The sequence below is a fragment of the Trichoplax adhaerens genome, genomic scaffold, assembly GCF_000150275.1.
Source record: "Trichoplax adhaerens TRIADscaffold_18 genomic scaffold, whole genome shotgun sequence".
NCBI lineage: Eukaryota > Metazoa > Placozoa > Uniplacotomia > Trichoplacea > Trichoplacidae > Trichoplax > Trichoplax adhaerens.
The window spans coordinates 644,348-670,887 of record NW_002060960.1 but is presented as its reverse complement, the minus strand read 5'-3'; the positions used below and the strand labels follow the sequence as shown (position 1 = coordinate 670,887).

At 31.6% G+C, this 26,540-nt stretch overlaps 3 protein-coding genes across 3 annotated transcripts; 1 reads left to right on the top strand and 2 right to left on the bottom strand.

Annotated features, from left to right (window-relative positions):
- Positions 1–10,023: 10,023 nt before the first annotated feature.
- Positions 10,024–10,966, top strand: TRIADDRAFT_60873 (uncharacterized protein; the record flags this gene model as incomplete). The annotated part of the gene is made up of 2 exons (XM_002116848.1): positions 10,024–10,097; positions 10,648–10,966. The coding sequence occupies 2 exons, from the start codon at positions 10,024–10,026 to the stop codon at positions 10,964–10,966; spliced, it is 393 nt and encodes a 130-aa protein (XP_002116884.1).
- A 2,374-nt stretch (positions 10,967–13,340) lies between these two features.
- Positions 13,341–17,168, bottom strand: TRIADDRAFT_31455 (uncharacterized protein; the record flags this gene model as incomplete). Its single annotated transcript, XM_002116797.1, has 9 exons — positions 13,341–13,498; positions 13,646–13,883; positions 14,101–14,213; positions 14,407–14,531; positions 14,659–14,897; positions 14,992–15,127; positions 15,770–16,061; positions 16,217–16,351; positions 17,009–17,168. 9 exons carry the CDS (start codon positions 17,166–17,168, stop codon positions 13,341–13,343), a joined length of 1,596 nt encoding a protein of 531 aa, XP_002116833.1.
- Positions 17,169–22,737: 5,569 nt separating this feature from the next.
- On the bottom strand, positions 22,738–26,540 carry TRIADDRAFT_38332 (uncharacterized protein; the record flags this gene model as incomplete). The annotated part of the gene is made up of 11 exons (XM_002116796.1): positions 22,738–23,352; positions 23,448–23,615; positions 23,753–23,859; positions 23,965–24,196; positions 24,355–24,467; positions 24,661–24,785; positions 24,922–25,160; positions 25,252–25,384; positions 25,576–25,882; positions 26,071–26,205; positions 26,384–26,540. The coding sequence occupies 11 exons, from the start codon at positions 26,538–26,540 to the stop codon at positions 23,239–23,241; spliced, it is 1,830 nt and encodes a 609-aa protein (XP_002116832.1). The 3' UTR covers positions 22,738–23,238.

The following is a 26,540-nucleotide window of genomic DNA, read 5'->3' as shown; positions in this document are numbered from 1 at the left end:
GATAATGTTTGGATATAATGCAAATAGGAGAATTTCTTACTGCTTATGCTATCAGTAAAGTGCAGATTAGAAAGTTATTTGCCGCTAGAAATTTTAATCTTGCAGAAGCTGATGAAAGAATTTGGATGTCAATAGATTATCTTTTCCTTGGTTAAGCGATTCAATACTGAGTCTAGCGGATTGCTGTTCTAGAAGAGCTTAATCAGAATCCATGAAATTAAATCTTTAACTTTTATTTTCAACAACAACCGATAGTTAAATTTGACTATTTAAAATGATGCTTAGCGATAGCGGTAAACCGGCAAGTCCTTCAAATGATGCCTTCCAAAATTGGCTTCTAATAGGGGTCCTTAAACTTCTGAAATAAACTAATCCGGTCGGTAAATCAGAAACGTTAAATAGTGGCGTTTAAGGTAAATGGGAATCCAATTAGAGTAATTTTTGATACTGTCACAAAATAGGACAGGCAGCTAATCGTCGTGGGATATCAACGTTGACAAGTTGATATTCCGCCTTAGAAATGGCAAAATTCAGGATGAAAAGTAAATTTTCTTATGTGATTCAGCTAGACAGATACAATAAAAGTTTTTGCGTCTATAACATATATATATATATATATATACAAAGTCACAGCGTGAAAAAGTGCAAAGGAATTGCAGCCGGGATAATTCTTGATACTGTCACTCAATAGTAGTTGGATTTCAACGTCGACAAGTTGATACCTGGCCTTAGAAATGGTAAAATTCAAAGTGAGAAGTGAATTTTCTTGGATGGCTTAGATGCAAGAGGCGTTTATATTTGGAAGGTGAGAGAGTACAGTAGATTAAGAAATGAATTTATCGATGTGAAAAGGATTGAAGAATGCTAAAAACGGGGGGAATATACCAACTTCAATCACTTATATATAGGCACAGAACACAAAAAAGAGAGCTAATACTGATGAATAAAATGGAGACAATAACCAAGTCAATATAATCCTGAACCCGGAATAGGATTCTCAGTATAAAAGTGAGAAACTCCTTTTGTCAGCGCAGACACCAGAAGATGGAAAAAATTTTGCACGTGAATTGATTCTCTTCTGTATTTATAAGCCAGTGTCAATACAAAATCACACGCTATAATACTTTTAATAGATGAAGATCAAGTATAATAAAGGTAGAAAACCAAAAAAGTGATAGTTACATTAGAAATGAGGACACAAAAACGAAGAGATTCAAATTGCAATGGATGAGGAAATGAAAGCCAAGCTATAGTCTGGCATCATTATAGGTGAATAAAAAATATCTCTTACTTGCTTGTAGCTTTCTATTCTAGTAATGATCTGAATAAACGCTGAGTATGAGTAGATCAACGGATAGGGGTTGTGTAATACCAGAATACGTTATAGTTTTCTTATAATGATTATTGAGTTTTAGATTTCCTAATTGACAAAAAAGTTAGAATCAGTTTTAAAATCAAATTCTTTTAACATTTAAGAAAATTGGCAACTTTGGCAAATAATTGACAATATATATGAACGTGACCGTATGCGAAGTCGGTCATTTTGCAAACTGCCCAATCAGCCAATGCAAAGTTAAGAATTAAATTTTTAAAATTGAATTTCTTCTAGCGTGATTTATAGTTAATTATTAACTAATAAAATCAATTACAACATTTCTTGAGGGTGAGTTTCCACCGAACTAGTTGCTAAAATTTTTACGTAATTAATTTTGTGAATGAAAATGATTAAATGGAAAGCTAAGAACTATTCATACAATTAAACCTGAAACTATATGAAATTACAGCTTCAATTTTAAGAATAGAGAAAGAATTGGTGAACAAATCGCAATAGCTATTAAATAGATGCTAGAATAACATCGTAAATAAATTGGATTAGTAATTCAATTTCTGTCCTTATTAAGTGTTGATTTTTTGTTTACACTAATAATTGTTAAGGAAATAGAAAAACTGGATAAAAATCTGCGCATTAACTATAAAATAGAAGCGAAAATAACGTAAATCAGATTGGTTATTAAATTTCTATCCTAATATGAAGGACAATTTTTTGTTTAAAATAATACTCTAAAGGTATATAAATTGAGTATATGTATTGGCGCATGGATCAAAGCAAGTTAAATAATTAGCTATATATATGTATGAACTGCAAGAATTATTGATAGAATTTAACCAGAAATTGTACAAAACGACTGCTTCAATTTTTAAGGACATGAAAAATTGAATAAAAATTGGAAATAAATGTAATATAGATGCTAGAATAACGTAGCAAGTAAATCGGATCAATCTTCAATTTCTATCTTTAATAGGGCATTTTGCAAAATGACTGATTTCGCATTCGGCCTCGTTCATATATAAGTTGAGTGCATATATATCGGCGTATTGATCAAAGCAACTTAAATAACTATAATTCTGTAACGTTTCCCACTGGGCAAGATAGCCTAAATAGTAAGGTGCTAAGTTATAACAGCAAGCACAAAAATATTGAAACTTGAAACTGCCTTAAATATGAGTACTAGTCGCGATTCAAAATTACTGTATGAGAATTTATTTCACAACATGAACTGAGTTTTAACTATAAAAAACTGTAACTTAATTAGAAATGATTACTAATATATAGACTTGATTATAAAAAGTATATAAACTGAAATTATTTATCAGTTATCAGGTCTATAAATCATACCTAATAATATTCAGCGGCTAAAACCAGAAGAATGCCACAAACACTAGAGAGATGGGGTGAAATGATAGCACTTAATAACGGAGCCTTGAAGAAAATTATTTTTACTTAATGGAAGCCCACAGAGGAGAAAGTAAAAAAGATGAAGAATGGAAAAAATTTATTTATACGATGGAGTGATGGAATTGTCTAAGAGGCGGAAGACTAATACTGAAAATGTCAAGATATCCAATAATAATCAAGGAAATCGTAACTAAATACAATCTTGGATCAACAATTCGATCATGGCAATAACAAACAACAAATATCGCCATGGGAGAATAACTCTGAATGGTAAACAATTTATTCTCGCCATCATTCAATATGACAACTGAATTAACCTGCATCTTTCAAAGTATTTCCTAAAGGAATTGTTTTCGTCAAACAATAATAATGCAGTTGTAGACAAGGCGTCAAAGTGTTAAATTGTCAATTTATCTCTATACTGATCAGTAGATTTCAATTCAATGCTAACGAATCGATAACCCATGGTTAAGGGAAGAGTGAGAGAGACAAGCTATGCAGGCCACAAAAATGAATCATACAGTATGTTAATATCAGGAATAAATGATGCCATATTTACTCAATAATTTAACCGGGCTATTATTAATAATAAGAGGTAAAAACTATTTGCCCACCAAAAAACTGATAAACAAGTAAATTACATGTATCTTCATCCATAGGAATTTAAAAAAAATTAAATTAGTATTGAAATGATTAGAAATTGGATACTTTTGGTTAGAAAATATCCTATTGATCAAATAATTTCAAATCAGCATATTTAAAAAGTAAACTACAATGTACTAGTCTATTTTATATTTAAGTTAGCTTTATTGCAGTAGTTTACTATATGAAATCTCAAATGGTCGATTTAAATACTAAAAATGGATTACTTATTGGAAAGAGAAGTGGCTAAAATATCTATCTTAACTTCGTTTAATATTAGTTCAAAAGTATAATGTATCATACTGTCTAATGTTGAGATGAGTTTAATAATTATTATTGTTAATATACATCGATTTATAACCTATAAATAATTATCATATAGATTTTGAGTAGGCAACTAATGGCCGTAAAATTAATGAAAATGGATGATGACTGTAACCGATATAACAGACTATTTAGATTTATATAGTCATGAAACGAACCATTGATGTTATTTAATTACTAAAATTTTATCCCAAATTGGAATGATTCTGTTGGGAAGATTTAACGCAGTAGTGAACACACATCCTGTGTCTAATCATTTTATGGATCACTAGTATTTATAGAAAGATCTTTCTAAGTAGACAGTAAATATATTTCATTGCTCAATTTATCTCTGGAATGGAAATGAATCGGACTAGATGTCTGTTAGTAGTAAAGATGCTTTTTTATTGACATAACGACATAATTAATACTTAATATCAATTTTCACAAGATCGAAGCAAGGAAATTAAAAAGGATTAGTTGTAAAATAAAATAACTTAATCAACATGTCGTAACAACAGATCGTTTAATTTTTTGTTGCTTATTCATAAGTGCAATCCAGTTACTAACGTTAGCCTCCCTTTAGAAAGTACAAACTCAAAGGCAGCAAAGTAATTAGATAAAATGATAGTTGTTCTAGATAATGGATAAATGGAGGTGGATAGAGCATGAATGATTCTATGCCCACCTCATTTTATCCTGAAATCAATACCCTATAAATTGTATTGATTGCCATTAATCCTTATATCGCAATTCGGTTATTTAATTATTAATGTCCTAATGATCCATAAAAATAACAAAACATAAGCTCTATCGGTTCGTAGTCCATGTAATTATCAATTGTATAAACACCAGATCAGACAATATCTGCTGTCAACCAAATTAAGAAAAAAGAAATATTTTATAATTTATCATTATGACGAAGATAAATTGATCATTCAAAAATCAATCGTTTGAATCAAATACGGTTAGAGGAAATTGAATTCATTTCCTCTCAATCGTTACCGATAATACCTATAAAATACTCTGAGCTTTTCTTAAATAATGTCAGGTAGCTTTAGTTTAAATGCTTTGCTATTTGTTCATGCAGCCCACGATATTGCAGACTTACAGTCATCGAACGGATAGAGGAAGGTCGATTAAGAGCCAGTTCGCGCATTCAAAGACATCACGAACCGAATGATCAGTAGAGTTTCTCATGCTGAATTCATTATTTTCAACTCTATACTTGCATGCTTCATGAATTTACTGTTGAAAGGTCACGATACAGTATCTATAAATGTTATAATGAGAACTACAAATATTTTTCGTAAAATCTCACTTTACTGCATAAAATGATTTGTCAAGCTGTCACAAAACAGCTTTGCAACAAGATAACGTAATATACGATCAATAAGTCAATTCCTTGAACCGCGTATCAAGGAACGATATCTGCACTATCACAAACACTTTTGCTCTACTAGCAGACTACACAAAGACTTAAACGCCTCGTATTTTACGTTAAACACTAAGTTTTAGAGTCCACTTTATTACACGATGTACTGCATTTATATACTATTCCTCAACAGTTCATGAGTCATAGTTAATACAATTAACATTGGAATCATTTACTGAATTAGATATTAATTTTAGCTACTGCTCCCTTAATGCAGACAACAGTATTTACGAACATAGACATGTGATGATTTATACAGAATAGTCAGGTTAAGATATGTCCTATCACGGAACATTTCCACGATAATTTACAATCTACCATAAGTAAATTACAATCACAATGATTCGAACTGTAAGTAGATGATTTGCATTCCCTATCATAACTATTAATATCAGTATGTGTATAAGTGTCACTGTCATAAAAAGTCAGTGCTATATTAAAACACAGTATATCCAAATTAGAAATTAACTAAATAAGGATAGTCTAACAGAATTATCCTAACATAGATATTTCTACTCTAATACAGTATATAACACTGTCACTCAAGCATTGCTAGCAATCTTACTATCAAACGTACAACTTCAAAAACTGCTTTTGCATACTCTTACACTTAAGCATGAAGCTAATTTAAAGGGCCTCTCTCCGAGTTTATAATAAGATTAAAATTGATTTTAACCAAATTAATAAATTTAAAGCATCATCAAATTAATTAGATTAATATCGGACGAATACAATAAATCAGAATCGGTGGTTTTATAAATAATAATAAAGTGTACGGTAGTGAGTCACGATTAAATCTATTTACTTGATCGGAATTCCTTTTCGTGATTCTAATCACTTTTTTAATTTTTCATACACAGAAATAAAAACTGTCTACACATTTTAATTTTAATCTACCAGATTGATCAATTAGAATTGAATCAATTTGAGTATATTATTCAATGGGAAATAATATAAACCATCAGATTATTTTGAACTAGGCTATACCTACATTTTACGTCTAGATTTAACTTTGATCTACACGAGTAGTGACGTCATTTGACAGTAAAAAAAATAGTGTATTCCTATCATCTAAGTGGTAATAAAGAGTTGCTTATTGTTTTTCGATTAACGTGGAGTTAAATTATATTCGCGTTCAATCTCAAGGTAATTGAACTTCATTGTATGATATTTCAAATATTGTTGTTCCATGTTATGATTGTTATTAGATAAAAATAATTGTACAATATTGCAGTTAACAGCGAAATTACGTGCACAAGATTGCAATACTCTTAGTCATACCATTTTCATTCTTAGATAAAAAATTCAACGTACGTGATGTCCGTCATTGATATTTTTTAGATCGTAGTAGAGAAGAATAGAAATAAGATGAGATAAAAATAGAAACAACTCTAGAATAGTATTGATCAAGCTTTCCGATTTTATAAGAATGGGACAATTAAATATACATGAGTTATTCAATAGTAATACAAACAAAAAGTTATGATTTTTGCTCGCAAAATTCTATATACCTTGTGTACCAGAAATATAAAATTAAATGAATATGAAATAAATAAAAGCCTTATTTGATATGCTATAGCTCTGAGTAATACTGCAACTAGAGGATATCAATCAATCTAATATGAACTTTTAGACTTGGCTATTCTGTTCTGTCTCGCATCAGAGCCATTTTCATTCACTGAATTTCTTAACTGCGGTTGCTGGCCAGGTTTGTTACTAACTTGTTATATGTGTCTTTATGTGGACTTCAATGGGTAAACAACGGCGTGTTATACATCCATTTCAATTAAAGTAATTGAATAGGTAGAAAAAATAAAATGAATAGATCAGCTGATTTTGTTAACCTGGTTTTGGTTTTTAAGTATCTAATCCTGTCATAAAATAGAATATCTAGATATTATTATAGCTATCAATCGATCCATATCCTCCGTCTTTATACAGTTGTAGTTCCTTCTATGACAAGCTGTATTTTATCATATGGATAAAAACTTACGACACTATTAAGCTTTTTGCACTAGTTACCCTAGATACAAGGTGAAAATTATTATCGGTAGATGTCTTGCTTTTAAGATGGTTGTCCATCTATGATATAATCAATGACTAGTCTAATCTAGCCATAAAGTTAGAAAGATTTTCGTAGTTTGTTCAGATAGAGTAATTAATTATGACCAAACTTGTAGATCCGTTGAATATCCAATTTATTTACTTAATATTAGAAGTTACCAACGAGTAACAAATTCAGATCTAATAGTAAACTTTCGGCTAAGTCTCTTCCTGAGTTAAGATGGCTCAACTTTCAATACTGTCTCCTTTTATGCTCATATTCAAGTAGAAATTACTAATTTAAGTTAACTCCATAGGGCTTATATCTAAATTTTAATAATGAAGAGTAACGTTAGTCATTGTATCAGCAATAAATACTATAAGATGAATACAGCATTATTAATTAGCTATCTGCTGATGCTGAACATCTGTCTGTATAATACTCTATCTGCCAGTATTATAATAAATTATTCTCAATTATATTTACTTCAATATGTTTGCATCACTATCAAATCATTCTGAGTAAATAATAGATTATATGATAGCAAACTGTGCAATGAATATTGCGGTAAACGAATCGATTTTCTAGCTAGCTAGTGCATTCATACTGATATGTTTAGATTTTAACAGTTGCGTATACTCTATTAATCTTTATCTATTTCTGAATACCGCAATTTATCTTTTCCACTAATTCTATTATGTGCTTAATTAAAGGAAGAATACCTAGTTAATTAAAAATCATTTTTAAATCATTACTTAAATAAATGCATTCATTTTATCCTTACATTCAATGCCATTTAGAAAGACTTCTTTCAATTTAACATAAAAGTTTCAAAATTATAATATATTGTCATCTTTTCTGCCCTCATATCCATTTTTATAGTACTTATAAAATTTTGTATCTGTATAATATTCCAGAATATAACACCTATATTTTACAGCTGCTGGTTAATTATCAGTAATCCTCGTAAATGCATCAATGATCACTTATAAATTAATTATCGGAAAATATCAGCCAACCTAATAATAATTTATACACCTACTTTATTGCAGTCATGCTTCAGAGATAAATTATCTAATTATCGGACAAATCTACCTGCCTAATAATAATTTGTACTACTACTTTACTTAAGCCTTGTAAACGTTAAATTGAACTAAAAACGATATCCTAAATTTAGATCCAAATTAATCATTGTTCTAGTTTATTTATGCGACTTTATTGAAAACTTGAACTACAGTACTTTACAAATATCAATCACGAAATAAAAAGTCCCATTTATAATTTAAAAATTTTCTCTGCTGGCTAACCATTAATTAACTTGATGAAGACTTATCACACTTTTGATAAAGAGCTTGAACAAAAATAACTAGTAATTAAAATCTAGAGTTTATGTCTCCTTCTACTAGAATTATTAAGCTTAACCATCAAGAATTAATGGCTAGCAATCACATCATTTTTAGCGTTATTGCATTTAGAGCAATTTACTTTCTGCGATACACCACTTTAAGAATGCGGTAATAGATAGCCTTGCAATGATTTCAGCTAATTATAGTGCTTAAGTGTTAGGGTTAAGAATCCATGCACTACAAGCCTTAATCTTCTAATAAGCAAAACTATTATCAGTCGCTATAAATACATTAATATCTAATTCACTGCAATATCTACAATTATAGTGAACATTAATGTAAGTTTTTGAAAGGATATAAGATAGGGCCTAAGGCCTCAACCAGTAACAAACATTATAAGAAATTAAAAACGTCTTGTGAAACAACTTATGGGCTTGGTTATAATACTAGAATTCTTTCAACTTTGTCTTAGTATAAATTGGCAGATCTGAACGATGTTATTAACAGTTACATTTCCTTTTATAACTATTCCAAGTATATGCTCCTAAAATAATCTAGTCAGTCTCTGTTGAGTAGCTTGAGCAATTCGTTTCTCTCAGACCTTTCTTGTCATTTTGTTGACACGCAAGTAGTCAATCAGATTATTCAGTCACTAGTTTCCGTCAGATGGAGGGAGTTATTTGTGTTACTCAACATTAGAATTTACATTTATGTCATTGCGATATGAGGTTTGATGCTAGTAAATTTAAAGTCCATTGTATTATCTTCCATAATCTTGTTCCATTCTATGGAAGAAATCTTGATAGAAAGAAATGATTACCGGTACTTTTCATGCTTAATTAGTTGTAGTGGTCTAATAAAAGAAAAAATCTCATCAATCTACTATTAAAAATCTGACATTTCGTTATTGCTCCAGTATTTTTAGCCAGTATTTGCCTATAGCCCTATGCTTATTTAATTAAATGACTAAAATGCAGACACTTATTGGCACTTTGAAAGTGTAATTTTGGAGATTATGGCTTTGATAACACAGCTAGCACAGTACAGTATACCTTCTTCCTTTATGCTCTTCATCCAAAACTTAATTTTCTCATCGTTTGATGTGATAAGATATCGGCTATGATTCATAGTTAGCCATTGTAGAATATTATTTGCTGTTACTTTCTACATACTCGTATAACAGTTCTACTATCTATAATAACGTTCAATTTAATATTCACGTTGTAGCGAACCTTTCTATTTGTCTTCAAAGAAAATCCCTGTATAAAAAATAGTAGCACCTACCCCTGCCTACAAGTATTGCTATCATTTTATTAAATTACTAGTGGCAATGCAGTAAGAGATTAACTTTAATGAATCAATACTGTAATTTATTTATGCAGTAGCTCATTCGTGGAGATTAACCTTCATAATTAATTATGTAATTTATTTACGCAGCAGTATCAAATTGGTAAGACATTAATCTTAATAAACGAATAATGTGATTTAGCTACGCAGTAAGAAATTAGCTACCGACATGACACTTTATTGGTACACTTGTATTGCAGTTAGAAATAGACTCTTGCTGACATTTTTTATAATTACCAGCAGGTAATTGGCAACAGATTTCATTGCCTTTCGCGTTGCAGATATGTCGAAATCAGGCCTTACTGTCACTATTGAATCTGTCTTTCACAATCGGAAATCGGAGCCAAAGTGAAAAACATCTTGGAAAGAAAGTCCTTTCTGCTATGACGATCAGTCCAATAAAGCTATCAATGGATTAATAAAATTATCTATTTCACATCGTCCCAGTCAAAAATAGATCAGAACTTGATAGTATCATGCGATGGAAGACAATTAGTGAGATTGTTTGTATCATTTTAAACATTACCCAAGTTTATTTCATTAGTCATTTTCAAAAAGTAGCCATATGCATCTACAGTCGACCTTTGCTTTCGGTAGAAGATGTTTAAGTTATTATTGATAATATCAACCAGAGACTAGATGTCAAATGTATTCTATCAACCACTACTGAAACTAAAACTCCCATAAAGCCTCATGATATCATTATTGAGGAAAAGCCAAATACATTATTATGGACACCATGGTTTAATGGTCCATAGCCTATATAATCAGATCCAATACTTTTTAATTATAGACTATGCGAAATTACAAGAGATCACAGTCAATATAAGAGTAGCGATATTATAGTATTTCATGGATTAAGCCCAAAAATAACCGATCAAGAATACTATCCATCGATCAAGACCAAGCCCTATCAACAATTATGGGTCTATCGGACGATGGAAAATCCAATCGCTACTGATATTGCTCCACCTGAATCCTATATTAATGCCCAAGATTTTCATACTATCGAAGATTTAGTCAATCATATTCAAAATGTAGCTAATAATAATACCAAGAATAGAATTAGTGTGTTATTTTTATCGCCCCCTAAAATAGAGCAGATTACTTAAACAACATTATTCTTGATGTAGCTTATGGGGCTAGCATTCGCATAATTGTGTCAATTATCCTGAGATTTTATTACCAATACTACGGGAATACATGTGATGCAGCGATATTCTTCGAGATTAAAAATTAGTACACTGTTTTCATCGTCCCCGTGATATAGAAGATTACTTAAATAGCGTGATTTTTCCGAGGTACGGTAACTTATCAATGGGTTACTATTCACAAGATTATATCAATTATCCTGATTTATATAACAATAATGTGAAGGCAGCTCTAGTCTAACCGAATATGACTACCTGAAGGTATGTTTCGGAAGATTGGGTGTTCATCATCACAAGAAATTACAAGAAAATTAAACGAACGAAAAGCAGTCCTTTGCTATAGTTAGAGTGAGGAGGAAAATCGTATAAGGTTATAGCATGTATATTTTCTATAAATTTGGGAATTTTTGATCGATTTTATCCCACTACTTCATCACAAATCGCTATATTATAGATTAATGCTTGCATTAATTTGAAATTAGAAATCTCATCATGCTCTATGATGACTAATGACCAAATTTCAAAATGTTGCTAGCAATCCGTTTCTATTGACTTGCAGAGTTTTGTGGACTTTGAAAATAATATTTTATTTTTTCTATGTAATTATTGTTCTTATTCAATCTGATTTCTAGCTTCCTTCAGGAGACTTGTTAACATGTATTCGGTAGTTTATCGAACAGAAGCAACAGAAGTCCAATTAATTATATTTTGCGTCTCAATTACCGTACTTCCCTTTCTTTGATGCACTGTCTCGATTGGAACATTCTGTCGTCGATTTTAAAGGTACATCATTTACATATCCATGATCAGGTTCCATTAGAATTTAGCGTTTCATACTTTACTAGAGTCAAAATTTACAAATCAAATATCTAGCGGCATATGTGGAGTAATACTCACATTAGCATAGAAATTTTCCATGGTCAAATGTATCTGAACTATTAGAACAGTGTTCTATTTGAGTAGAATTATATTTTAATTCAAGGGTATAGTCTATCTCTTATGCCTCAATAGGACACCATATAGGATAATACATTTAAATTCTACTATTATTAGTGCCACTTATATACTTAATAGCACAGAAAGAGGCCACTTATGGAGCTAAGTGGGCTTATATTAATAATACGTCGAGTGGAATAGCGGTATATCATAAAATTTATTACTTAAAAATACATGATTGTTACAGGGGCAAGAAATAATAAATCTAAATTCCATCAAGAACATCTTCAGATGGAATTATTTGGGCTATAATCGATACAAAAATGAAAAATTCAATAGTAGAATATTTATATTTTCTTGACCTATCTTAATATCCTCAATAAATCCTGTCCATTACTATCAAACCGATTATTTACTGATAATAATTGGTAGTGTAAAAAATTTATACTTAAATGCTGGTGTTATGCAACTAATCAATCAATAATAATGCCAATGAGCAATATATAAGAAAAACATCTTCTATCAATGTGGCAAAAATTTTTGAAGAAAATATCTATTGCTATTATAATTACATGGTTGATATATCCTTGAATTAATATAAATGCATGGGTATTTCTTAACTAGCATACCTTTTCAACGAAATGTACGATAAAATTGCTCGAATTCTGTTTCAACCAATGCGGTAAGAAAATGTATCATACTTTAGTCTATGGTTGCAAGTTATTAATAATTATAATGGAAAGCCATTTAGATAGTTTCTCACTAAGTATAAGTTAAAGTAGGAGTTGGAACACGATGCCACTTTCCTCGTTGACTTTGTATGTTAAGTTGTAAGTCACCATAAATATCTTTTTTTGGCTTAAAGAGTTCATAACATCCCTAGTAATGATGGCAATTGTAATGTAAAACAGATATAATATATAACTTGCTAATAAACAGGATCTCAAAACGACAGGCTAAGTTTAAATTGGGATATTCACTTATACTAAGAAAATTTAAATAATTTCTAAATTACTGTATTTAAATCTATCGTGCCCAAATAAAACCAGGAAGTAACCAACCTTGATTGTATTTGTATTCATTAATTGACAGATTGCAAAGAGGAGAATAAATAAAAGTGAATACGACGTTAATGCCCAATTCATTGCTCGAGAAGGAAGTCTTGATTGTGATATTGGCATATTGGCTTGCACTAATAGGTATCTAAAAGTTTCATATACTGCGAGAGCCTATAGTAGATGTAGCAAGCACAATAATGAGCTATTTCTTGGATGTTAACTTAATTAAACAAAGGAAAAGATCATTTTATATGGCTTTAATCAGAAACCTATGGCTAAAGTAAACGCTACTGAAGATCAATTAAAATACAACAAATAATTATAGAGGATGCTATTATGATTTAATAATAGTTGTATAATATTAAAAATCGAATTATAAACATCCAGTATACCATAAGAAAAACGGGAACTACACTAATCCAGCAGAAAATCCACCAATAATACAACCATGGTTTATAACCAATCATTTTGGTTACAGATTTTCCTAGTTTAATAGAGCCTACACATAATCAAGATGCAAACATACAAGGCGTGCATATTAATGTCGACTATTTATATCAGCTTAAAGAAATTAAAAGGTTTTGATAAATGCCATGCCATACAGCAGAAGCAAAGGGGTAACATTTACAATCTTATTATCGCCTACCGTAGCCCCATCCAATGGCAATACTTTCAAATAGGCATATAATAAGAATTGATATCCCAGTAAAATGATTAGCCATCAAATTGACTATATGATATCCTGCCTGAGTAGTGCATGGTAAACTAATGCCATAGATAGTGCAGCATATTAACAAACTAATAACACTTGTTCTCTTTCTTGCGCCAACACTTTTTGGGAAACTATCCAATACTACTACGAGAATATTCTCTAAGTACATAACCTAAATATCAAGTGTTATTATATAAGTTTATAACAGTAACGTCGCAATCTTATAGTTCAATATACTAGCTACTCGTTTTTTAGAATATTCCGAGTCTACATCATACCATACATGCAGTAATTTAATTCTTGAATAAGAATGAGAAATCTTATTTTATCCGTACTGCATCAATACCAAATATTTACGTATATTTAATGTTAAAAAAAGTAAAGTTAACCTGAGTACTTAAGCCTAACATCATAACCATCAAGTAAAACAAGATCGACCACAACTTGGGCAAAGAGACTTGAGCTGCCATTAAAGGATAAGCTACGAAAGCTAGTCTAATGCCTAACAAAGAATGGCTATTCAACAAGGTATTCTTAAATTTGCAATTTGCAAAAGTAACTGTAAATTACTGATACATATCGAAATCTGTAGATAAGTATGTTAAAAGTAAATCAGTTTTATATACGAAACAATGTAGATTGCTCTCTGAACTAATCCTTGCCATTAACAATAAATTAATTCGTATCAGAAATACCTCCTTCAATAGTATTGTCCACTTGTCCATTATTTGCAAATGCCAGAAACCCAGTAAAACTAAACATCGCTAGTCCAGCTAACAAACTAGTAATACCGTTAAACAGAGATACGAGCATAGCATCTCTGATCGCAATGAAAGAATAAATTATTAATGACTAACTTATAAATTTTATCTGTGTTATTTTACCGCAAAAGTCATCGATGATCTTAAATAATATAAGATATAAAAGCAAGCTTTCTTTATTACTACCTGAAACAGTTGTTATTGAATTTATTATGGCTGCCGATGGTAATTAAGCAGCCGTATCCTAGACCAAGAGACTTCAATACTTGGGTAGCAGCTTTTGACCACACATCTACTTGGCCCAATTTTTCCCATCCAGCATGAAAATACAATAGGATTCCAGCTTTACTGCAAGATAATGTTGTTCCACGAACTATTATTACCACTAGCGTTAGGTAAGGAAATAGCACGAAAAAATAGACAACCTGCATTGGCGATAAATACACCAATGAATTTAGGTCTTGTATTAATAATAATGCACTGACAAGGTTATAAGACAAAATCAACTTAAATCAGAACTACCTTACTAAAGGATTGGATACTCTTATAGATGCAGATATAGACAATTAGCCAAGCTAGCAGTAAACATAGTGCTGTATTCCATTGCATTTCACCGAAATTGTTAATATTTGCATTGATTTTCAAGACCATACGACTGTTATATATTATAGGAATTAGGTATTTGACAATTAACTCTAGCTTATTAAGATGCTAATAAATATACAATATTACGCACTTTAACCTACATTACTGTGTTGTAGTACAGCAGTAGAGTAAATTATGCTTTAGCAATCATGGATGTAGTGGTAGCAGTTTATTGCTTTACTAATAAATATACAATATTATGCCGCTTGAACTACACTTAGCACTTAGACCTTGCAGCTGCAGAGTAGATCATGCATTAGTAACCATGTGGGGGGGGGGGGGGGTAGTGTTAGCGTATATAGTTTATTGTGCTAATAAATATGTAACCTTACATCACTTAACCTACCACCTTGTAGGACAGCTGCAGAATAAATTATGTATTAGCATTCATGAACGCAGTTATAGCATATAAAGTTCGTCGTTGTGCTGATAAATGCGGGTATATATATACAATCTCACGGGCTCAAACTATACTAATAACTTGTAGGACAGCTGTAGAGCAGATTACCTATTACCTATTACGGATTTAGTGATAATTTGTTATTCTACTAATAAGTATGCATTATTAAGCTGTTTCAACTACGCTAATATGTTATAGAGCAACCGAAGAATAGATTATACTTCATCAGCTATGATGTGGTACTTAGCTTACTTCCAAAATTCATCGGTTGGAGCCGTTAGATTGCTACTTTGTGAAGGAATTAATCCCCAATAAGTTAAGCTTATTAATGTTGGGCTATTTGAGATATTTGATAATGAATAATTAAATGGTTGGCACTTAATATCATATGTACGACATCTATTTGTATTCCAATCATGTTCGCATCCTGCCCAAGGAAGTTCGCTTTGCATAGAGGCAAACAGAAAATTACACGACCACGCAATCATAACGTTATAGTAAATTGCTGTTCCAAAGGAGCAAATAATCATTGCATAGCCAACACCTAATAAATCAAAGCAGTTATTAATTTGAAAAGATATCTTTTAAATGTTTTATGTTGTATCAAAGGTTGAAGAAAACTAAGTATTTCAGGTTTAATATTACTAAAGATGGATATTGCAAGGTATTTTTAAGATGCACTCAAAAATAAGCGATCACCTTTCAGTATTGGAAATAAATGAGCCATCATTTGCAAGCTTCCCATTTGAGCATACTGACCGATGGCTAATTCCATAAATAAAATGGGAATTCCTATGATGATATAGATGACGAAGTATGCTACCAGGAAAGCAGCTGTAATAAATATAAAATCATTAGCATTATTTTGATTTTAATGGTTAAGAAAATATTAAGAATTCTTGCTCTTAATTCTATAGTTCTTTAGATATGGCTACTTATCTTTGGCAAACTCAAAAAACTACTCATTAGACAGGTATAGTAGCATTATTAAGACTATAGCTAAACTAATACAACTGTCTCTTTCTTGTACTATAAATATAGTAATTAAGACCATAGCTAAAAATTTAAGATTCCTTCTTCATATCAAAAACTCATTGTGATTTGCACTGCAGTGGAAAAGCATATAAAATGATATGGCTAAGTTGAGGAACTGAAGCGATATAGAAACTGACGCCAGAAGTATTTTGAAATTAGTTATTAGGATCCATCGAACCTAATAACAGTTGCTTATACCAATTGGAGTACAATTTACTACCAAATTTGATTTTCACCCTATATACTCGTAAGCCCATCTCAAATCCATGGTATCAGATCGTAGAGATACTCCTCAGAGATTGACTTATTTCACACAACTATAAATTTTTAATATTTCACTGCAATAAATACAAATTGGACTTAGATCCGATTTTTGGTTGCAATAACCGCATCTAATCCATAAATGTTGCTGATGATTTCGTTAATCATAATCGATTCTGTGTCGGATTTATATACCTCCTCCATTAGTCGCGCAAAGATAGGGAAATTCCCATATATGGCCTAAGCCAACCGTATATCCGATAGAAGACAGTAATGATTGCATCTTTTTATTCCAGTGACTTCGTTTTGCTTCATTAGATTCATTAGATGTACCATTTGCATGATTCGTAGCCATTTCTGTAGCCATTGTATTACCGGTAGAGTTACTTAGTTGTTTCGAAGACTCTGATCGACAATTTAGTAAAATTTTTAAAAATACTTTTAATAAGCAATATTAAATTTTCGCAAAACCAATACATCGTAAGTGCTTATTTATCTAATACATCTTAAGTACTTATTTGTCAATAATGAAGATTCCGCTATAAGCCGTAAATAATTCATATCAGCAGTAGTGAAGCAGTTCAAATAAAAAACTGTCTGCTATTCTACTTAAAAAATTTGTATTAACTTTAAATCATAACATATCGTTTCGCGTATATCATAACTGCTCCTTTATCCATAATGAAAATTTATGCATAACCGATAAATATTGCATATCAGCTGTAGTAGATGCAGTTAATCCTGCTTAGAGAAATTCTTATTAATTTATATCATAGTAAGCCGTTTAGCAGGTGAAATAGAGTCTCCTAAAAAATGGATACTATAACTGTAACTATAGCTTTACATCATAGAATATTATTTTACATATACATCAGAAGCACTCATTTATCGATAATGAAGATTCATGCATAACCGATAAACAATGTACAATTATATAATTCATATCAGCTTTAGTGAATACAGTTTATTCTGCTTAAAGAAATTCGTATTAATTTATATCATTGCATATCATTCACCAGGGAAAATAAGATCTGCTAAAAATGGATACTACAATTTAGAGTTGTAGGAAATAGATTCTAGAGACTATATTTAGATGGCAAAATAGTTAATTACTATTGGTGGGTAATTTAATAACGATAATTATAGCTTTAGTGAAATGTAAGGCTCCTTGATTCTAAAGGATCCAAAGACTGACTCTTCTGGGAGTTTAGTCTGAGACCTAGCTGTGTTTAGATTACGCAGTCTGCGCTTGCTACTTTAATATTCAACAATAAATTCAAGTAATAAACTGTATTTATCTCCTAATACTAGAAGCCCTTTTACTAAGTAGCTTTTCTATAGTAGGGGTTAGAAATAGTACTTTATTACAAAAGTCCACAAAATCAGCTAAAGCAACCTGCTCTATTCTTTCTAAGTTGCTTTAAAGTCAAATTTACTGTTGACCTGTCTTATTAAAGCTAATGTTAATCATCATCAATCGCTGAATCACCTAAGTGGAATACAATGTACTGAATGTTCGTCAAATCAATGCGTATACAAATATTTTGCTAGTGACTAAGTTAACCTCTGATTCGTTAGTAGTTTTCATGTCGTATTCTTCTTACTATTAATTGCATCATATCATACTGTAGTTGCTATGATGTATAGAAAACATGACGGTACTATATAGGTAACCTATAGCACTAAACTAAACCTACCTCTACTGGTTACTGATTAGCCTAGACTTACAATCTTTTATATTTGTTACTTAGAATGTACCAAATTAGAATGTACCAAATCAAAATCAGCTTCAACTGAGAATCTTAGAAAATGATAGAAACACTGTAATAGAAAATACATCGATAACAATCGCATTAATGCGCATACATAACTAAGAACTAATTTAATTTCTAGTAAAAATATCAGGAATGAAAGTAAAATCTGCTAGAATAACAATATATATTAAATGTCTAATATTTCTGGTGCTAATTTTGTTATATCTGACATGGAAGCAATATCATTTTAATCTGTTACGACAATAGTATGTGTCCAGTATCTAGCGTCTCTTGCAATAGTTTTGTCATATCTGCCACAAAAGCAGTATCATTTGAGTCCGTTAAAGCAGTAGTATTTGTCTAACGTCTAAGATCTCTAATCCTAGCTTTGTTCTAACTATGTATTAGCTATTACATACTTGGTATTTGTACTTTATCAGCAGAAATTGCTAGGTGTTAATGGATCAAACGCGGCGTCAACGGTAAATTGGTTTGGGTGATTACCGAATTATCCTTGTTAGCAATTTACAAAATTCACGGCAATCTCATAGTCTTAAAGTTGTATTATATCTACTTTTATTTTCTTTGATTATACCTATCATAAAGTTGATGATTGTGATTTTAGAGGTAAATAAGTTTTTCGAGTATATCAATTAAAAATCATATAATAAAGAGGTGTGGTTTCTTTAATCAGCCAACAAGGTAGCTATAGACTATCAATGGATTCCCTTGAATCATTCAATGCATTTCTGGGGAAAGCTTTGGGATAAAGAAACCTATTGCATCAAATTTTATCACTACTTCATTGAATTCATTTCTTTTAAAGTTTATTACAATCACTTACGACGACAATTGTAATCAATGAATGAACTAAAGACTCCAAAATAGTAATACAGAAATATTTCCGATTTTTCTAGATTATCAGTATCAGTAAAAGAATGCTTATCATAGTTGGTACTTTGATTTCAGCGAACTTTGACGACATCTTAGGCGCCATCGGCGCTATTTCTACTAAAATGATATTTTAATCCAAGTTATCAATAGAATTGCCATTTTCTGAGGAATAAGTACCGTTATTGGAGTTACCTTCCGCGATGACGGTTAAGATATCGTCGAAAACACTCAAACTCAGATATTGATGTTAATGTAATGTTTAGTAAATCATTTAGGGCAGCAGAGGCAAATAACTTATTTTTCCATCGCCAATTTGTTGTATTGGCGTAAATTAGCAGTTGTTCATTTCATAACTTGCACTATTAGCAACGATTACGTTATAATAATTCATTGTCCAAATGGACTAAAAAGCGTTACTTTCACTATGGTGATATAATGACCCCATAAATTAGAAGAGTTTTTGAAAGTTTAAAATTTGATTTTAAGATTAAGACGTGATGAAAATTTGCAAGTTTATAATTTAAATGGAAAATAAAAGTTAATTCTACGAGGATGTAGTTCAATCAAAATGAAGATATATCGTCGAATTTCGGCCAAATTAGGGCAATTTGTGATGTAATATCCGAGAGATCGTTCATCTATTGCTTAAAATTCATCTCAATATCTTGGCACAGATGTGCCATATTTTATAACATTTTTCATCTAACATCAGTAATGAAAATCACTTACACAATTGCAGAAATTTGTAAGATTGAATTCTTCAAAGGCCATGATATCACAAAGCGTTAATAAAGTCAAACTAATAATATTAATACTTAATTTTTACTGAGCTTATCTTATTTAATAACTAGAGATTAACAACAATCTATAAACAATAGTGTATAATTACGCTATGAGAATTCAACAGTACTAAAATAGCAACGTTGACGACATTAGAACTTTTCTCCTTATCTGCTTCCTTAACAGATACGGTAGTTGTCCACATACTATTGATATTTTGGTGTCCATATTATGATTAATTTGATTGCCTATTTGCTGCGCTTAGTATCTATTTATAAACTAAAATACAGGCTATAATCAGTTTTGATTTTCGGGTAAGTTTTTCATTACATCGATGAGGATATAAGAAGAATCGAAGCTCTGACAAGCTATAAAAGAGGTTTACTAGTAGGAAATTTTCTGTAGTCCGGCACTTTTGTTTTGGATAGTATTTCAGTGATGCACTTCGAATTCCAATGATTTAGGAAATGATCGTGTTTTGAAGCGTATTGATTTCTACCATCAGCACTATTTAATTACGTAGCCTAAATCGATTTGAAGAAAATCAGCAGTCTCACTGAACATGGATATAGAGTAGCCAAATTGCAAGAACAGTACCAAACATGCAATAAGGACAGTAGCAGGCAATTCATCCCGTCGAAGATGCTGCAATCAAGATTGCCCTCAATGTAAAAAATTCTAAACATTTTAGAATAAGTAACCTAAACGAATATATTAATACGCATAAGCCGGTTTAATTAAATCATGATAATCCATTATTACCACCTAATTTTCATGTAGCTTTGTAAAATTATGAAAACATTGAAAAAGAGTCAATGCTATCTCCAAATAACTAATTCCACTACTTAATTCTCATCCATTACCAAGATAAACAGTAAATAATAATTTTTTGTTTATTTTTACGGTTGTTAAAGAAATTTACAAATTAAATAATTACATCAATGGCTAGATATTGATTTATTTGTTCCCAACGCTTCAGTTACTTTTCTTCCCTATACTACCAAAGAATTGTTAAACAAAGATTTTCCTTGGCAATAAAATTATATCATTACCTGAGAAGTCCAATATACTTCTCTAGATTAAAGAGCTGCTAATAATGTCCTCTAGTCTAATTTTGTGTGTCTGAATTTTATCGGTAGCAAATCATAAAACGTAAGCAATTCTCGCTTTCACTATTGTCGTAGCGATGGGAAGAAAGGTTACATTAAACTCTAAATAATCACTCAGATAATACCAATGATAAATAAGACTGTCTACCGGTAGAAAATCATTCAATTTCATTCATAGCCATGTTTTAGCATCGAATATACAGCAATAAATTGGTGTGATCCATTCGAATATTTCGACTGATGTAAATTTACTAGCAATCCGCGTACGAATATAGACCAGTATCATGAGTTGAGCTTTCTGTAATAAGGTTATTATAGTTGCGTGAATTGCTTTTGTTAGATACGATAAAATTGAATTTCCCGATTAAGTTCTATCTAATTAGCGGCTTGTACGCTCTGAAAAGTATTTATCACTTTACTTTATAACAATATCCAATATTTCTTGATAACACTTAGCTCAAGGTAATAAGGTCATTATATTTGCATAGGTAACTTCTGTTATAGATACGGTAGAAATCAGGTCCTGATCATACTAAATCTGATTAGCGACTTGTATGCCTTGGAAAGGAGTAATTTTCACTTTACTTTATTACTATATGCAATATTTCTTGATAGGGTTTAGCTTTCTGCAGTAAGTTTATTATATCTACAAGGATCGCTTTAGTTGGATACGGTAGAAATGCAGTTCCTGATAATACTTTATCTGATTGGTGATTTGCATGCCATGGAAAGGAGTAAATATCACTTTACAACTACGTCGATACAGTATCTCATGATCATGCTATGAAAATTGATATCTTTTCCAATTTGCTAATGGTAATATCAAACTACTTCCAGATTTGGCATATAATTGAAGCTAACATCTTGCAGTAATAAGATTGCTAATCTTACCATAGTTTTCTAAACTAAAGATAAAAACCGTTGATAAATTGCACTGTCGAATAAATCTATGACTACAGCAGATTTTTCAATAAAATGACGAAAAAATTGTAGTATGCTATTAAAGTTGTAACTCATCAAAAAATACACAATCGATCTTCAAGGAAGCCCATCAACATTTATTTTAAAGCTGAAGCGAAAAGCTGCAGCTTAGCATATTTAGAAAACATCATGACTGGCACAGCTGATGATCAATAGCAAGTAGATGAACATTCTACCAGAATACACTGATCGATTGTAAAAAGTAAACTCTTCGCGACTATTAACAACGATATTTACCAGAAATATATTATGCTTTCGCAGTCGGATATTAGAAAGGTTACCTAGCATCAAGCTAATATTCTACTCGCCAATATCATGAACAAAGTGGTCGACATAGACTGATAGGGCAGTATCGATTACCGAGATACCATATTACTTCATCCATTGAACATTAAAAGGAAGTAAACTGATGCAATGAGATGATGTAGAAAAGCCACTTGTTATCATCAATACCAAATACATCGATTTTAGGTTAAAATAAGTGGTTAACTTCTATCGTTAACAAGGATTAATATTGGGCTTATTAATTATCAAAAATGAAACTTAACCAACATTCCATGCTACTATAATAAATTTGATGACTTACGATGGAGCTAGCTCTACGCTTAAGATATCATCTCTTAGTCATACGTATATTGACTAATTTAATATTAATAGAGGAATAAATAAAAGTTGAATTTAAATTACGTACCAAGTGAAATTAATGAAATAGATATTAGTTCTGCTCAAGCCTATTAATCCATAGCCCATGCGTTGTTAAGCATACGAGTACATACAATTTACTTGAATAAGAAAAAAACAAAAACACACTAATCGGGATATTTCATCGAATTATTACTTAAAGAAAAGGAATAGTTTGAAATGGATTCGGTGATGCGCCCTTTTTAATCATCTCTTGCTTACATATTTAAACAGTTTGTTCCATATTATGGCCGTTTTCTTTTCTTAGCTCATGTTCGACAGCGCTAATTTGCAAATCACCATATTTGTCATCACGAGGTGTTGTCAAGATTCGAAAACGCTATAATGTGACAAGAAATTAGTATTAGCGAGTGATCTAGTGCTATCATGGATTACCAGAAAGAAGTAGCATGATCACTAATTTTATCAACCAACCTCACTCCAAGAGCCATCAGTAGTAAACATTTTATAGAGTGCAACTCCTGGGATGAAAACCATTGAACAGCAGGCCATAAACCAGCCAACACCGTCGGCCCAATCGGGCATGGGCTTACCACCAAATGAAGATTTCTTATAACCAACAATTTTAAAGATTGTAACAAACTAGAACAACAAGAAAAAATGTTAATCAATGCTATGCTCGTATTGGCAATGATACATCATCGAAGGCATGCATGGAGAGCAGCTTCATATATTGCTATGAAAAAAGTAAAAGTTTTGGCCAAATTTGAAGTACTTACTAGTAAAGTGGCAAGAGACAAGAACTTCCAGCAACCTATCCACCAGTAATACAAGAATGGTTTATAGCCAATCATTTTTTCTACATCTTTCATCAATTGGAAGGCGCCTGTATAACACAGAAATATTAGATCAATAACTCAGATCAAATCTATGGCTTTTAAAACAATTATAGGTTATCCCAATTAGATTGTTTGCAAATTAATCGACGCACCGTAGCCCCAACCGCAGCCAATAACTTCAAAGATGCACAAGATCAACAGGGAGATACCAGCGACATGATCATCCATCAATTGTAAGACGTAAGCACCAGCTTGGGTAATGCATGGCAATCCCAAGAAGTAGAGAGTGATACAACCAATCATGGAGATGAACCATTTTTTAGCTCTTAAAACTTTGGGGTATTCATCAACAGCAGCGGTAATGATTGTTTCCATAAATGCAAACTAAGGATCCAATAGACAAGATCGATCAATGTTAGTAGCAGATTGAGCTATATAGATTATTTTTCTTTATCTGTATAGTATAGCGTTACTATCTCTCTCTTAGCATTAGTTATAAATTAATTAGTCAAGAATGAATAGTTTGCAAGCAGAAATTTTACCTGACTATCCATACCCAAGGTGATCAACATGAAGAAAAATATGATCGACCATAACTGCGATACAGGCATTTCAGCTACAGCAGCTGGATAAACGATAAAGGCTAAGCTAACACCTGCAAAAAATGAATTTTTTAATCGGATTAAGCGATATATTACAGTAACATCGTCAATCATTTATACAGTCTAATTAAATCCATCCTAGGAAATAAATGTTACAAAATAATTGATCCATTCCTTATTGTAATAAGCAGACTATGACAAAGATTCATTTGACGCGTGTAATGAAAATTTCTAAATCTTTATTACCTTGATCAGCAACCTCAGATACTTGTCTGCCTGAGGAATTGGCCATGAAACCAACTACAGAAAAGATTACAAAACCAGCAAAGAAACTTGTACCACAGTTGATGAGAGATACTGTTAGAGAATCCCTATATTTTAGAATTAACAGATATAAACAGTAAGTTAAAGTCTATTTATACTGGATATATTTTGCTGCTGAAAAGCCAACAATGTGTTAACAATTGAGATAGAGTTAGTTGATATCGAAGATCTTGGATACTGTACCTAAAGCAATTATTGTAGAACTTGTTATAGCTGGCCATAGTAATTAAACCTCCGAATCCAACACTAAGTGAGAAGAAAATTTGAGTAGTAGCGGAAGCCCACACATTTGCATCTGAAAGTTTCTCCCATCGAGGCGTGAGATAGAAATTAATTCCTTCTAGATGCCCTTTCAGGGTAACACCACGGATCAACAGAATAACCAAGACAACATAAGGGAAGGTAGCAGAGAAGTAAACGACCTAGAAAAGCGATCATCAACGGATGTTACCATTATTATAATTGAATAAACTGATTGACATCAATAAATTTCAATCATTCTATTTTATTCACCTTGCCAGAGGATTTGATTCCTTTAAAGATGCAAAAGTAGATAACAATCCAAGCAAGTAATAAGCAGAGAGCTAAATGCCAACGAATATGGCCTGCCTCACCAATTCCTTTGCTAATATCTAATACTTGTTTACTACATAGATTAAAGTTAAATGATCAATAGGAAGCTACAGCCAATAAAAAGTTATTCAATTAAATTACGTATTGGCTATCTAAAATTATCGAAAAGATCAGTGTGAAAGTAGTGATGTATGGTGTTGGACGCAATCCAAATCAGCGCGATACCTCTTCTATGTTAGTTATTTCAAGGTAGAGCTAACTTACTTCCAATATTCTTCACTAGGAGAAGTGACTTTAAATCCTTTAGGAATGCAAGCAGTCAAATTCGTCATATTGTTCGCCATTGTGGTTGGAGCAACAGTAGTAACAACTCCTGTCGTGTTAGTAACATTCGCTGTTGGGCAACGGGTAACGCTAGTCCTGCAGAGAGCAGTGTTCCACGGATTACCACAGCTTGCCCAAGGTAATTTACTTTGCATGGAAGCAAATAAAAAGTAATAGCACCATGCAATGATGATATTATAGTAAATTCCAACACCAAAAGAGCAGACTAACATAGCATAACCAACTCCTAAATATCCATAAAAATGTTTATTGTAATGGATCAGTACAAGCTTAAGGTATTCTCATTTTTTTCATATGTTTAAAATGTAGAATTGCATTATTTCTAGCGCACAGTGATATTTGCCCGTCATGAGCTACTGATGCAATCTAATTTAGGGTGACATTTTTAGCCATTGAGGTCAAGATATAATTTACCTTTTAGCAATGGAAAGATATTTTCCCAAACTTTGAGTGGTCCTTCTTGTGAATACTGACCAATAGTCAATTCCATAAAGAAAATTGGTATACCAACAAGGATCAACATGATGCAGTAAGGAATTAAGAAAGCACCTAGGGTAGAACAGAAGATGATCAATATTACATTTGCATTGAGTGTCACTTTTCATATTCGTAAAAGTATAACTTTACAGTTCTCTCTGTACTCTCGATCCCAGCAATGTATCATTGATCTTGAACGAAAGCAGAATCAAACTTTAAACTCAATTTATCAAAAGGATTTTTTGCTTACCGCCTCCACTTGCGGCACACAAGTACGGAAATCTCCAGACGTTGCCAAGACCTACAGCATAGCCGATACAAGACAGGAGAAAATCCATCTTATGTCCCCAATGGCCTCGTTCAGGCTCTTCTTCACCACCTTCTTCATAGGGCTTCTTTTCAGACAT